Here is a 13,378-nt window from a genome sequence, read left to right on the forward strand (position 1 = left end):
AGATTGGAGAGAGGACTTCGGGAAGTTGATCAGCCAGCCGAACTGTTGCAGAGTCTGAACAGTGATCCTGACGCTGTCTTCGGCCTGGGGACGAGAGGGAGCCTTTATCAGAATGTTGTCCAGGTAGGGCAGCAGAGATATGCCCCTGGTACGGAGAAGCGCCATGATCGACGCCAAGATCTTTGTGAATACCCGCAGGGCTGTCGCCAGCCCAAAAAGAAGGGCAACGAACTAATAATAACGGTCGCCAATGGCGAAGCGCAGGAACTTGTGGTGAGATTCTGTGATAGGGACATGCAGATAGGTGTCCCGGATGTCCACCGACGCGAGGAACTCCCCTGGAAGAAGAGAAGCAATAAAGGAGCGGAGGGATTCCATCTGGGAACCTCCGCACCCGCAGGGACTTGTTTAACAGCTTCAGGTCTAGGACCGGACGCACTGATCCCTCCTTCTTTGGCACTACAAAGAGATTTGAGTAGAAACCTGCCCCCTGTTCCTCCAGCGGAATTGGGACAACTACTCCTCTGACCAGAAGGGAAGAAACCGCTTGTAAAAGGGCCGAGGCTCGGGCTGGATACCCCGGAACACGAGACTGAAAGAAACGTTTCGGAGGTCTGGAAACAAATTTTATCTTGTAACCGGAAGTTACAATTTCCAAGGCCCAGGCATCTGGAACGTGAGCTATCCAGACATGCTGAAAGGAGAGCAGACGGCCCCCCACCGCAAGCGCCCCTTCAGGCGGAGGACTGCTTGGGAACCACGGGGCGGGCAGAACTCCCCTGGAACTGTGCCCGCAGGCACCAGGGAGGTTGAGGCTTAAAGGAAGGCTTCTTGCGATAGTTTTGAGAGCCGCCGGAGGAGTGGGCTGTCGCAGACCTAGAGGAGGAGAAGCGCCGAAAGGACTGGTTTCTAGAGCCAGAGGGGCAAGCTCTGAAGGCGCGCTTGGATCTAGATTGGGGCAGGTGTGTACTCTTGCCCCCCGTAGCGTCAGAGATAATCTCATCCAGCTTAGCACCGAAGAGCCTGGAGCCCACAAAGGGGAGGTTAGTGAGAGAGCGCGCGTCGGCGTCCCAGACCTTCAACCAGACCTCCCTGCGCTGTGTGACCGAGAGGGCCAAAATCCGCGCAAAGAGTGCTGACGTCCAATGAGGCCTCACAGAGGAATGTTGTCGCCTGGGACATCTTGGGAATGAAGTTTAGGGTGTCCGCGGAGCAGGATGCCTCTGCGAGGTCCTGATGATGGCGTTGCAACCACACCGAAAGCGCCCTGGCTACCCAGGCCGCGGCGAACGCGGGCCGCAGACCTGTGCCCGCCAGAGAAAAGATGGCTTTGGAAAGAGTTCAAACGCCTGTCAACGGAGTCTTGTAGGGAGGACCCGTCCAGGACTGGTATTGCCGTATTCTTAGACAATCTGGCCACCGGCGGGTCGACCTTAGGAGAAGACCACTGCTGCATGTTATCTGCCGGGAAAGGATAAAGAGTATCCATGCGCCTTGTAGCAGAAAAACTGATTAGGGCATTCCCAAGCCTTAGAAATGACCTTGGCGAACTCGCCATGAATGGGGAATGTGACAGCCTCCGGTTTTCTGGAATGGAAGAGGGGGAATTCCTGGCTACTATTAGAAGGAGGTTCCCCCTGGATGTCACGTACCGCCATGACCAAGTCTGCCACCATGGTGGAGAGCTTAGGTGAGGGTTCCGGCTCCGTGTCCTCGTTCGAGCCGGACCTTTCCCCTTCAGACCTGTAATCCCTGCGAGAGGGAGAGGCTGAACACGCCTGGAGGGGGAGGGGGGGGCGGGAGCAGAGTCATGCTGCCTCTTAGCTGCGTACGCTGCCTCTTAGCGGTCGAGCGTCCTTTGTGGGGGCACCGGGAGGTGGAGCTGTGCTAACTACAGGCACCGCAGGCGGAGGATCAGTGGCCGCCATGCGTTCAAAAAAGGCCATGGCCACCAAGTCCGCGGCCGCCCTAGCTATGGCAGAGGCCCAGGAGGGCTCAGCGGGCTGCGAAGGGGCGGAGGAGGGACTGGGCTGGTTTGGTCAAGGGGGAGGAGGCGGTGGATGATCCTGTCCCGAGGCAAGGCAAGAGTCACAGGAGCCTGTAACCGATATTGGCAAGCAGCAGACCTTAAAGGATCCCAGTGGGACCTGAAGTGTAGCTTTCGATTTTTGGGAGGCCCCAGGTCTTGGCATGATGGAGGCAATCCCGGAGTCCGGGTCTCCTAAAGTTTTGCAGAACACTATCAGTCCTACTGTGACCTGTGAGGAGCTGGAGTAGCAGTCAAGCGTGGAGAGGCGCTGATGCAAAGTGGAAGCGTCGGAGCTGACGCGATAGGCTCCGCCCCCCAGTCGTGTCACAGAAATTTGGGGGGAAAAGGCAGACCCAGGCTCCGAAAATGGCGCCCACCGACAGGATACAGGGGACAAGAAGGAATCCCTCCTCCCTCTCAATCAGCCGGCCCTCTCACAGGTAAGCCCTAAACAACCATGTCACAGTGTGAGCACGGGGGGAGGGGAAGCTGCAGGAGAGCCGATGTACTTATCTGAATCCTGCAGTCTTCACCCTCTGTTCCGGACCAGCAGGGGGTCACCTCTTCAGTCATCTGGCACAAGGAGTGGCAGTGTACTGGATAGAGGGCAGGACTAGGTGACCCCGGATCTGGTAGGCCACCGGAGCTGCAGGTCGAGCCCAGTTCTACTTATCTTCTGGGGGGGAAAAGGAGGTAGCCGGGGACGGCCATTCGACCCCGACACTCGCTCCGCTGAGAGACCAGGGACGCACCATGCAACTCTACGTCCTCTGTTTAGAGAAAAAAAAAACAACAAAAAAACAGGGGACGAAAAAACTAAAGGGACGACCCTGCAGGAGCAGGATCCTTATCAGACACTAAGCAAAAACTGAGGTCCTCCTGTTGGAACATGGGGGTATAGCCAGTGGAGGAGGAGCTGTTTTTTTTTTTATTATTTGCATAGTGTCTCCTCCTAGTAATGGCCTAAGCTATACCAATGGTCTGTGTCCCCCAATGGAATGGGCGAGAAAATATGCATAAGTTACTATAAGTTTCAATACTTAGCAAGTCTCCCACTAGTTCCTGCTTCCTGGTCTTGGCTCAACAATGGGAAATGCAAGAGATTCTGGTCAGCTAATTATTGGAAGTGACCTAGCTCACTAGTGAGTGGGAATCTACTGCCATCTCCTGTGTGTGGAGCCAGGACCAAGTAGTGGAAACCAACTGCAACACAGTAAGCACTGGAATGGCAGTGGTGGGAGATCAGTGAAATGATTGTTTTATTACACTATTATTATGTCACTTACCTAAAAAATATTATCCCGCCCCACTACCCCTTTAATCACCCTGCTTTCATGGCAACACCACAGCACCCTTGCAATCGCATTATGGGATAGTCTATGGTCTAAGGGGTTAAATGGTTGGGAAAGAAGCTTGCCCTGATTCTGGCCAGCACCATAAATGTATCAGTGGGCCACCACCTCATGGGTAGATACCAGGCAGTGTACCTTCAATTCAATAAAGCTCAACATAAACATGACAATACGATCCTTACAAGGTCTATGGTGTTTTTCTTGTTAATATCTGTAAGAGATCCTGAGATGAAGCTTTCCCACCGCTCCTGCTGTTCATCTGGAAGTTCTGGGAACATATAGAAGGCCAGTTGTAAATTGCAGTATTAAAAAATGTGTATTTATTGTTTAACTACAATTTATTGCAGTTATAGTGTACAGAAATACTTCTTTCCCAATCACACTCACCTTTAAGTAGCTGACTAATGAAAGCAGTGTTAGGACCCTTTTCTGAACTCTGCACCAGTGAATTTGCTATTTTGGTGAGATGACCCATAAAGCCTTTCCTCCGCCCACCTTCTGCCCTGAAATGTTAACAGAAGAGATATGAGGAAATTCAAAAATGAGCATAATTAATCAGTCCTGGAAAACTACTACAATAAATGGACATTCTTAATGGGATGAAAATTCTAAAGGATGCCAGTGAGGTATATACGGTATAGTCAAGTGTAGCAGGACTCAGACTTCAACACAACTTACCATATCTTTATGACTATAGGATGCACTTTTTAGTGCAGAAGTGTATGTAACGGTGTTGTGCATGCAGCAACGCTGTGTGTGTATCAGCTGGGCATGCAGCAGAGCTGTGTGTGTGTGTGTAACTTGCAGGGCGTGTAACATTTAATATCTGGATGCAGAGCTTTTCACTGCAAAAAACATAATGAAAAACACCTTTTGCAAAATAAAACAAAAAAAGATATAGAACGACAGCAGCCTTCCAAAAGGCATAATGGAAGAGGTGGGATACCAGATATTTATTAGCGATGATGAGGGTGAAGAAATGACCATGCACTTGAGGTGGTGTTCTGTACTGAATGCAATTGCTAAAATGTACTTAAACTTTCAAGTAAACTTTATTAAAACCTATTGTATATGTGATGAAAATAATTTTTGTCATTCACTTTTTAAATTTTTTTACTTTTCCTTACGAAACAGTTCAGGTGCCTATAGCCCTTTGGAATCCGTACACTGATGACACTTCAGTGGTGTACAGATTCCACTGGGGCCGCAGTGGGCGATATACAGGTCGGCGCACACAGCGCTGCTTCTTGCGGAGCCGCCTCCGCTCTGCCAAAAGCTCTGCATAGCACAACACCGTTGAGCTATGACAGGCTTCACTGGAGTGGACGAAGGCAGAAGCAGCGATGTGCTAGGCAGAGCTCCTGCTTCCGCTCGCTCCGCTAAAAGCTTGTACCAATATGGAATGTGAAAGTTAAAGGGGCAGTAACGTTTTAAAATATATAACTTTTAATGATACGGGTAAAAATATATAATCCACTTACAGACATAGACAGACAGACACAAGCGGGACCCTAAGTACGCGTGGACCGCTGGGAGGCGGGTCACGGTAAATAGGGCCCCACAGGCAATCCCTTGTTGAAAATGTGTGGACCCCAAGGGTCAGGGGGAACCACACCTGATGGTGAAAATAAACGTGGATGCCCTGTATACCAGAGTGAGGGCCAGGACAGTGCCTTATGTGGGTAAGAAAACAAGGAAAGATCTTACCGGTACAGAGTTATAGGCAGCGTTTATTCACCGAGCTCAAAAGGTCACTGGAAATTATGGTGTCCTTTGAAGGAGGGTCTTCGTGAAATAGGTCATGTGTTGTGGAGAGCTGCAGGGAAGTGAGCTGTCCCTGTTCCACCCTGCTTGACCTACTATGACCCTAGTGCTTTTACACGAGATCCCTACCCCGCAAGGGGTGGTCCCGTCCGGAACCTCACCCTGGTCTAAGGTCCCTATAAGACCCTGCCGGGGTGGTTGGAAGGACACCTGATGTAGTGGTAATAAAACTGGATACAAGGTGAGTATATTCACCTGTTCCTACACGTTTCTTCAATTGAACATACTTGTAGGATCGTTATAATGGACCCCATGAATCGTCAGGGGACGGGGGTTGACACAAGTGGTAGCTGTCCTCGGCTGCACAGTATAAATAGTATATTGCTGAGCAGGATGGAGGGGACTAAATTAGGCCACTAGTGATACATGGTTTATACCATGTATCACTATCAGGTGTGGTTCCCCCTGACCCTTGGGGTCCACACATTTTCAACAAGGGTCTGCCTGTGGGGCCCCATTTACCGTGACCCGCCTCCCAGCGGTCCACGCGTACTTGGGGTCCCGCTTGTGTCTGTCTATGTCTGTAAACGGGATTATATATTTTTACCCGTATCATTAAAAGTTATATATTTTAAAACGTTACTGCCCCTTTAACTTTCACATATTACGCTTCTGAGCAGTACTCTGGTGAGAGGTGCGGCTGCACCATTCTCCCTTGGAGGGACGACTCCCCCTTTTTTTGTATACCAATGTGGAATGCAAGACTCTTGTCTGGTCAATACAAGACATCCACGATCAAATATGAACAGACTTCATCATAAAACATTATGATACAGTCAGTTTAGAGGAGCCCGCAGTCGGCCCAGGAGAACCAGCAGACACATGGGGCGTGTTTCCAAGGCCAATCACGGTCGTGTGCATGAGCCCTCAGGGTAGGTCATTAATATCAGATAGGCGGGGGAATGACTCCCAACATCCCTACTGTTCTGCAGTAGTTTCAGAGCTTCTGCAGAGAAGCTAAAATTGATGACCTGCCAATATTAAAACTCCTTCAAAGAAACTGAGGACTCCACAGGATAAAACATTGCGAGAACAAAGTACAACACGACTGGAAACTGCTAGATCAACTGGAAGGGAAGTTATTAGGTGGACAACCCCCTCTGACACTGACAACTACTGAAGAAACTAGAAATCACACTTTTCCTCAACCCTTATATATACACACTTACTGTTCTTTCTCATTATCTTCCCATGCTGACAGTATCCTCTGCACAAGCTGGCATTCCTGTAGAAGCTGTTATTGATAGATAGAAGCACATTCTTTATTAATATCTGATAATCAATATGCACAAATTTCATTCAATGCATGACAAAAACACTCTGCATCAGAACTTTACTCCCCTTACCTCAAAATGCCCCAATAAGGCATATGTCCGTGTACATAAACTTTTTAAAATTAAACTCTAGACAATCTGCCATAAGTCATAAAATAGAGGAATTGGTTAAATGGAGTAGAGAGCTCTCAGTATGATGCACAGAGTTCATGAAGCCTGTTGAGTAAGAAATGCGTTGATGACCTATTTCAGATGAAGTCAAAGACCTATATATACTGTACAAAGGACCTTGGAAACTGGGAACAGAATTTAAGAATCAATGGTATATTAAAAGAGTCAAGTAAGCCAATTTGACTAATTATAATAAATTGCCGCAATAATGAAATACATTACTCCCACCTCTGCAAATACAGGTAAAAGTAGCCTGGTGAAGGGACTGCTGATGTCCCAAAAGCTCGCTATGTAACCTCATTGCTTCTATTTTTGTTAGCCATTAAAAGGTATCAAACCTGCAATACTAAAAGTTTTTGTTTTGTTTTAAACACACGCTTACATATTTGACAAGCAAGTTCTCCTCCGCATTGCTCTCGTTGGTATCTTCAATCGAACTTGAATTCAAAATTGTGGTGATGCACGCCTCAACTTGAGAGTGTAAAAAATTGTTGTACATGTACTTGAAGTACAAATTCTGAAAACAAACAAAAAAAAAAAAAAAAAAGTGAAACAAACACCTTTCTGATTTCCCCATGTGTAATAATTTCCCTGGTCTAACCTGACACCGTAGTAGGAGTAACTTACCAGCATGGTGTTGACTGCATCTAGCTCGACCAGCTCTTGGTTTAGAGCCCTGTTGTTTGCATTAACTGCACTGGAAAGCAATTTCACCACATGGAGGCGAGTGTTCCCCAAGGGTGGATCAAGGACTCCCCAAGTTGTCTGCAAGCTTTCTTTCTGAAGAACGAAAAAATGATGAAAGCTGACATAGGTAACCTTGTTTTCTGCGTCGTAAAGAAAAAAAACGAGCATAAGGCTTCACATTCTGTTCACGTGGTTTTGAAACTTCAACATGCTGGGGGTAACAGTTGCTCAACAACCGGGGACCACTGGTCTAAAACCACTTACAGATTTGGCACAAAAGTAACAACTATAAAAAGAATATGTAAAATGATATCAATTCTATAACGCTTCTCATACTTCCAAGGGATCACAGCACAGTAAGGCCTCATGTACACGGCTGTAGCTTCAGTCCACATCCGATCTGCAATTTTTGCGGATGGAATGCTGCCCAAAGGTTTCCCTAATCTCCACCATTAGGGAGTGGGGCATTCCGTTTCCATATGTCCGTTCCGCAAAAAAAAATAAAAAAAATAGAACATGTCCTTTAGTTTTCCGCATAATGGACAAGGATAGGACTGTTCTATTAGGGTACAGCTGTTCCGTAAAATATGAAGTGCACACGGACGTTATCCTTATTGTTTTGCGGACAGCAAAAAACATACGGTTATGTGCACGTGCATTACAGCCATTGTCCAGCTCCTCATCACACAAACACACTCGCTGTTCCTGCAGAATTGGTCTCTATGCATCTGCAGGATCAGACCACATATTAGATTTAAAATATACTTAGAACCTATAATTTTATTACACTGATCCTCTATCAAAAGGGAAAAATACAGACGTGGACAAAATTGTTGGTACCCTTTGGTCAATGAAAGAAAAAGTCACAATGGTCACAGAAATAACTTTAATCTGACAAAAGTAATAATAAATTAAAATTCTATAAATGTTAACCAATGAAAGTCAGACATTGTTTTTCAACCATGCTTCAACAGAATTATGTAAAAAAATAAACTCATGAAACAGGCATGGACAAAAATGATGGTACCCCTAGAAAACACAGAACATAATGTGACCAAAGGGACATGTTAATTCAAGGTGTGTCCACTAATTAGCATCACAGGTGTCTACAACCTTGTAATCAGCCATTGGGCCTATATATATGGCTCCAGGTAATCACTGTGTTGTTTGGTGATATGGTGTGTACCACACTCGACATGGACCAGAGGAAGCAAAGGAAAGAGCTGTCTCAAGAGATCAGAAAGAAAATTATAGACAAGCATGTTAAAGGTAAAGGCTATAAGACCATCTCCAAGCAACTAGATGTTCCTGTGAGTACAGTTGCACATATTATTCATAAGTTTAAGATCCATGGGACTGTAGCCAACCTCCCTGGACGTGGCCGCAGGAGGAAAATTGATGACAAATCTAAGAGACGGATAATCCGAATGGTAACAAAAGAGCCTAGAAAGACTTCTAAAGAGATTCAAGGTGAACTTCATGCTCAAGGAACATCAGTGTCAGATCGCACCATCCGTCGTTGTTTGAGCCAAAGTGGACTACATGGGAGACGACCAAGGAGGACACCATTGTTGAAAACGAATCATAAAAAAGCAAGACTGGAATATGCCAAACTACATGTTGACAAGCCACAAAGCTTCTGGGAGAATGTCCTGTGGACAGATGAGACAAAAATCGAAGTTTTTGCCAAGGCACATCAGCTGTATGTTCACAGACGAAAAAATGAAGCATATCAAGAAAAGAACACTGTCCCTACTGTGAAACATGGAGGAGGCTCTGTTATGTTCTGGGGCTGCTTTGCTGCGTCTGGCACAGGGTGTCTTGAATCTGTGCAGGGTACAATGAAATCTCAAGACTATCAAGGAATTCTAGAGAGAAATGTACTAGCCAGTGTCAGAAAGCTTGGTCTCAGTCGCAGGTCATGGGTCTTGCAACAGGACAATGACCCAAAACACACCGCTAAAAACACCCAAGAATGGCTAAGAGGAAAAAATTGGACTATTCTAAAGTGGCCTTCTATGAGCCCTGACCTCAATCCTATTGAGCATCTTTGGAAGGAGCTGAAACATGCAGTCTGGAAAAGGCACCCTTCAAACCGGACACAACTGGAGCAGTTTGCTCATGAGGAGTGGGCCAAAATACCTGCTGAGAGGTGCAGATGTCTCATTGACAGTTACAGGAAGCGTTTGATTGCAGTGATTGCCTCAAAAGGTTGCGCAACAAAATATTAAGTTAGGGGTACCATCATTTTTGTCCATGCCTGTTTCATGAGTTTATTTTTTTACATAATTCTGTTGAAGCATGGTTGAAAAACAATGTCTGACTTTCATTGGTTAACATTTATAGAATTTTAATTTATTATTACTTTTGTCAGATTAAAGTTATTTCTGTGACCATTGTGACTTTTTCTTTCATTGACCAAAGGGTACCAACAATTTTGTCCACGTCTGTATACAAGAGTTCAATAATAATTCGTCTGTAAGAAGCACTTACCTTAGGAGGGTCAATGAGGAGCTGATGAAAGTCTTTTAAACTCTGCTTGATGGCCAACAAGGTGCCCAAGCTGGCCTGGGTACTGGAAGAGTCTATACTAGGAGGATTAATCTCCAATTGACCCTCTAAATTACAGTAGAAAGCATTCAGCCCTCCGAGTTCAGCTCTACAAGAGATAACACATTCACATGAAATACAGCGCATGGAGAGATTCTACTGACACATGGCTATAGTATTAGGGCCTTTAATATCTCTGCTTGCTGCCATTCAATAGGAACCTTCATTATTTACATTTGATACATAGAACCTGCCATGGTCAAGTAATGTTATCTGAGCTGGGTGTACACAATGAATGACTGCAAGCAGAGGTGTGGAAAAATGCAAGGAATTGATACAGAAACTCTGGAAAACTATAACTGCAGTATACAAAAAATACTTAGAAAAAAAAAAGTCTCTTTGAATTACCATATTTTGACACCCATAATTTTGCCATCTACAGAGATCTATTTCAGACATGGTTTCATATTGGTGCAGTTCTGGGGTACTTTTTGATCAATTTGTATTCAAGGTGTGAGGTGACCAAAGGTTTGACTTTTTTATTTTTTTTCTAATTACAGTGTTTTCTATACAGGTTAAAGAGGACCTTTCATGGCTTTGTATTAATTGCGATAAATACCTTTACAGCTGATGCTGCCACCCTGCCTGATTTTTTAAAATAGCGCTCCTGTGCCCTCCTTCCCCGTAGTTTTCGCTCTCAGTATGCTAAAACTGAGCATCGGTACAGGTAGGAGGAGACGCCAGGGTTTCTCAATGTGCGCCTCCTTCTCCCTGGCTGTAGCGCGATCCAATCACAGTGGAAAGTGTCACAGGCAGGGAGAAGGTGAGCTGTTTTTTCTCCTTGGCTGTGACGCTTTCCGCTGTGATTGGACCGCGGCACAGCCAGGGAGAAGGAGGCGCTCATTGAGAAACCCTGGCGTCTCCTCCTACCTGTACCAATGCTCAGTATTAGCATACTGAGCGCGAAAACTACGAGGGGGCGCAGGAGCGATATTTAAAAAATAAATAAAAAATCAGGGATGGTGGCAGCATCAGCAGCGGGGGGGGGGGGGGGTATCCCCCAAATAAAAGTATTTATCGCAATTCATACAAAACCACGAAAGGTCCTCTTTAAATACTGTACTTATACAAACATGGACAGTACTGTTATTTCAGTGACCATTGTGGATTTTTCTCTCTAATGGAAGGGTACCAACAATTTTGTCCACATTTGAATGTTTTCAGATGCAACGATACCAATACATATTTTTGTTTATTTTAGGCTACTTTCACACTTGCGTTCGGAGCGGATCCGTCTGGTATTAGTACAGACGGATCCGCTCCTATAAGGCAAACAATGGTATCCGTTCAGACGGAACAGTCGGCATTATATTTTACTAAAAAAGTGTGATTTGTATTCAGACGGATCCGTCCAGACTTTACATTGAAAGTCAATGGGGGGGCGGATCCGTTTGAAAAATGCACCATATTGTATCACCTTCGAACGGATCCGCCCCCATAGACTTCCATTGCAACTCTGGACGGATCCGTTTGCCTCCGCACGGCCAGGCGGACACCCAAGCAGCGTTCGGGTGTCCGCCTGCTGAGCGGAGGACAGACGGTGCCAGACTGATGCATTCTGAGCGGACCCGCATCCACTCAGAATGCAATAGGGCTGGACGGATCCGTTCGGGGCCGCTTGTGAGAGCCTTCAAACGGAACTCACGAGCGGAGCCCCGAACGCTAATGTGAAAGTAGCCTTATATGTAAAATTGGGAAAGCAGGATATTTGAATTACAGTTTTTATTTATATTTGTTTAAAAAAAATATGTACTTTCATTTTTATTCCCACTAGTGAACTTGAACGTGTGATCGTTGGATTGTTTATATCAGGCATGCTCAACCTGCAGCCCTCCAGCTGTTGCAAAACTACAACTCCCAGCATGCCCAGACAGCCTAGCAATCAGCCTACAACAGGGCATGGTGGAAGTTGTAGTTTTACAACAGCTGGAGGGCCGCAAGTTGAGCATGCCTGGTTTATACTATATACCAGGGATGGTCAACCGCAGCTCTTCAAGACTGCAAAACATTCCCAGACTGCCTAGCAATCATCTTACAGCATGGTGGGAGTTGTAGTTTCACAACAACTGGAGAGCCACAGGTTGGCCATCCCTGCCATATACAGTGGGATGCGAAAGTTTGGGCAACCTTGTTAATCGTCATGATTTTCCTGTATAAAATCGTTGGTTGTTACAATAAAAAATGTCAGTTAAATATATCATATAGGAGACACACACAGTGATATTTGAGAAGTGAAATGAAGTTTATTGGATTTACAGAAAGTGTGCTATAATTGTTTAAACAAAATTAGGCAGGTGCATAAATTTGGGCACCACAAAAAAGAAATGAAATCAATATTTAGTAAATCCTCCTCTAAACGCTTCCTGTAGGTTCCAATGAGAGTCTGGATTCTAGGTTGAAGATATTTTGGACCATTCCTCTTTACAAAACATCTTTAGTTCATTCAGGTTTGATGGCTTCCCAGCATGGACAGCTCTCTTTAAGTCACACCACAGATTTCCCATTATATTCAGGTCTGGGGACTGAGATGGCCATTCCAGAACGTTGTACTTGTTCCTCTGCATAAATGCCTTAGTGGATTTTGAGCAGTGTTTAGGGTCGTTGTCTTGTTGAAAGATCCAGCCTCGGCGCAGCTTCAGCTTTGTCACTGATTCCTGGACATTGGTCTCCAGAATCTGCTGATACTGAGTGGAATCCATGCGTCCCTCAACTTTGACAAGATTCCCAGTCCCTGCACTGCCCACACAGCCCCACAGCATGATGGAACCACCACCATATTTTACTGTAGGTAGCAGGTGTTTTTCTTGGAATGCTGTGTTCTTTTTCCTCCATGCATAACGCCCCTTCTTATGGCCAAATAACTCAATTTTAGTTTCATCAGTCCACAGCACCTTATTCCAAAATGAAGCTGGCTTGTCCAAATGTGCTTTAGCCCACCTCAAGTGGAGAAAAGGCTTCCTCTGCATCACTCTAGCATACAGCATCTCCTTGTGTAAAGTGCGCCGAATGGTTGAACGATGCACAGTGACTCCATCTGCAGCAAGATGATGTTGTAGGTCTTCAGTGCTGGTCTGTGGGTTGACTGACTGTTCTCACCAGTCGTCGCTTCTGTCTATCCGAGATTTTTCTTGGTCTGCCACTTCGAGCCTTAACTTGAACTGAGCCTGTGGTCTTCCATTTCATCAATATGTTCCTAACTGTGGAAACAGACAGCTGAAATCTCTGAGACAGTTTTCTGTATCCTTCCCCTAAACCATGATGGTGGACAATCTTTGTCTTCAGGTCATTTGAGAGTTGTTTTGAGACCCCCATGTTGCTACTCTTCAGAGAAAATTAAAAAAGGAGGGAAACTTACATCTGACCCCCTTAAATACTCTCTCATAATTGGATTCACCTGTGTATGTAGGTCAGGGGTCCCTGAGCTTACCAAG

General features: G+C 45.7%; 1 protein-coding gene across 2 annotated transcripts in view; it reads right to left on the reverse strand.

Annotated features, from left to right (window-relative positions):
- Positions 1-13,378, reverse strand: part of PPP6R1 (protein phosphatase 6 regulatory subunit 1) — a 104,840-nt gene that overhangs the window by 45,897 nt on the left and 45,565 nt on the right. For both annotated transcript variants that reach the window (XM_044281720.1, XM_044281719.1), the window contains exons 8-13: positions 9,831-9,996; positions 7,278-7,430; positions 7,033-7,167; positions 6,375-6,439; positions 3,769-3,884; positions 3,564-3,649 (exon numbers count right to left, since the gene is read on the reverse strand). In XM_044281720.1, coding sequence (XP_044137655.1) covers positions 3,564-3,649; positions 3,769-3,884; positions 6,375-6,439; positions 7,033-7,167; positions 7,278-7,430; positions 9,831-9,996 — 721 coding nt within the window. The remainder of the gene's footprint in view (positions 1-3,563; positions 3,650-3,768; positions 3,885-6,374; positions 6,440-7,032; positions 7,168-7,277; positions 7,431-9,830; positions 9,997-13,378) is intronic.

The sequence above is a fragment of the Bufo gargarizans genome, chromosome 2 (assembly GCF_014858855.1).
Source record: "Bufo gargarizans isolate SCDJY-AF-19 chromosome 2, ASM1485885v1, whole genome shotgun sequence".
Classification (NCBI taxonomy): Eukaryota; Metazoa; Chordata; class Amphibia; order Anura; family Bufonidae; genus Bufo; species Bufo gargarizans.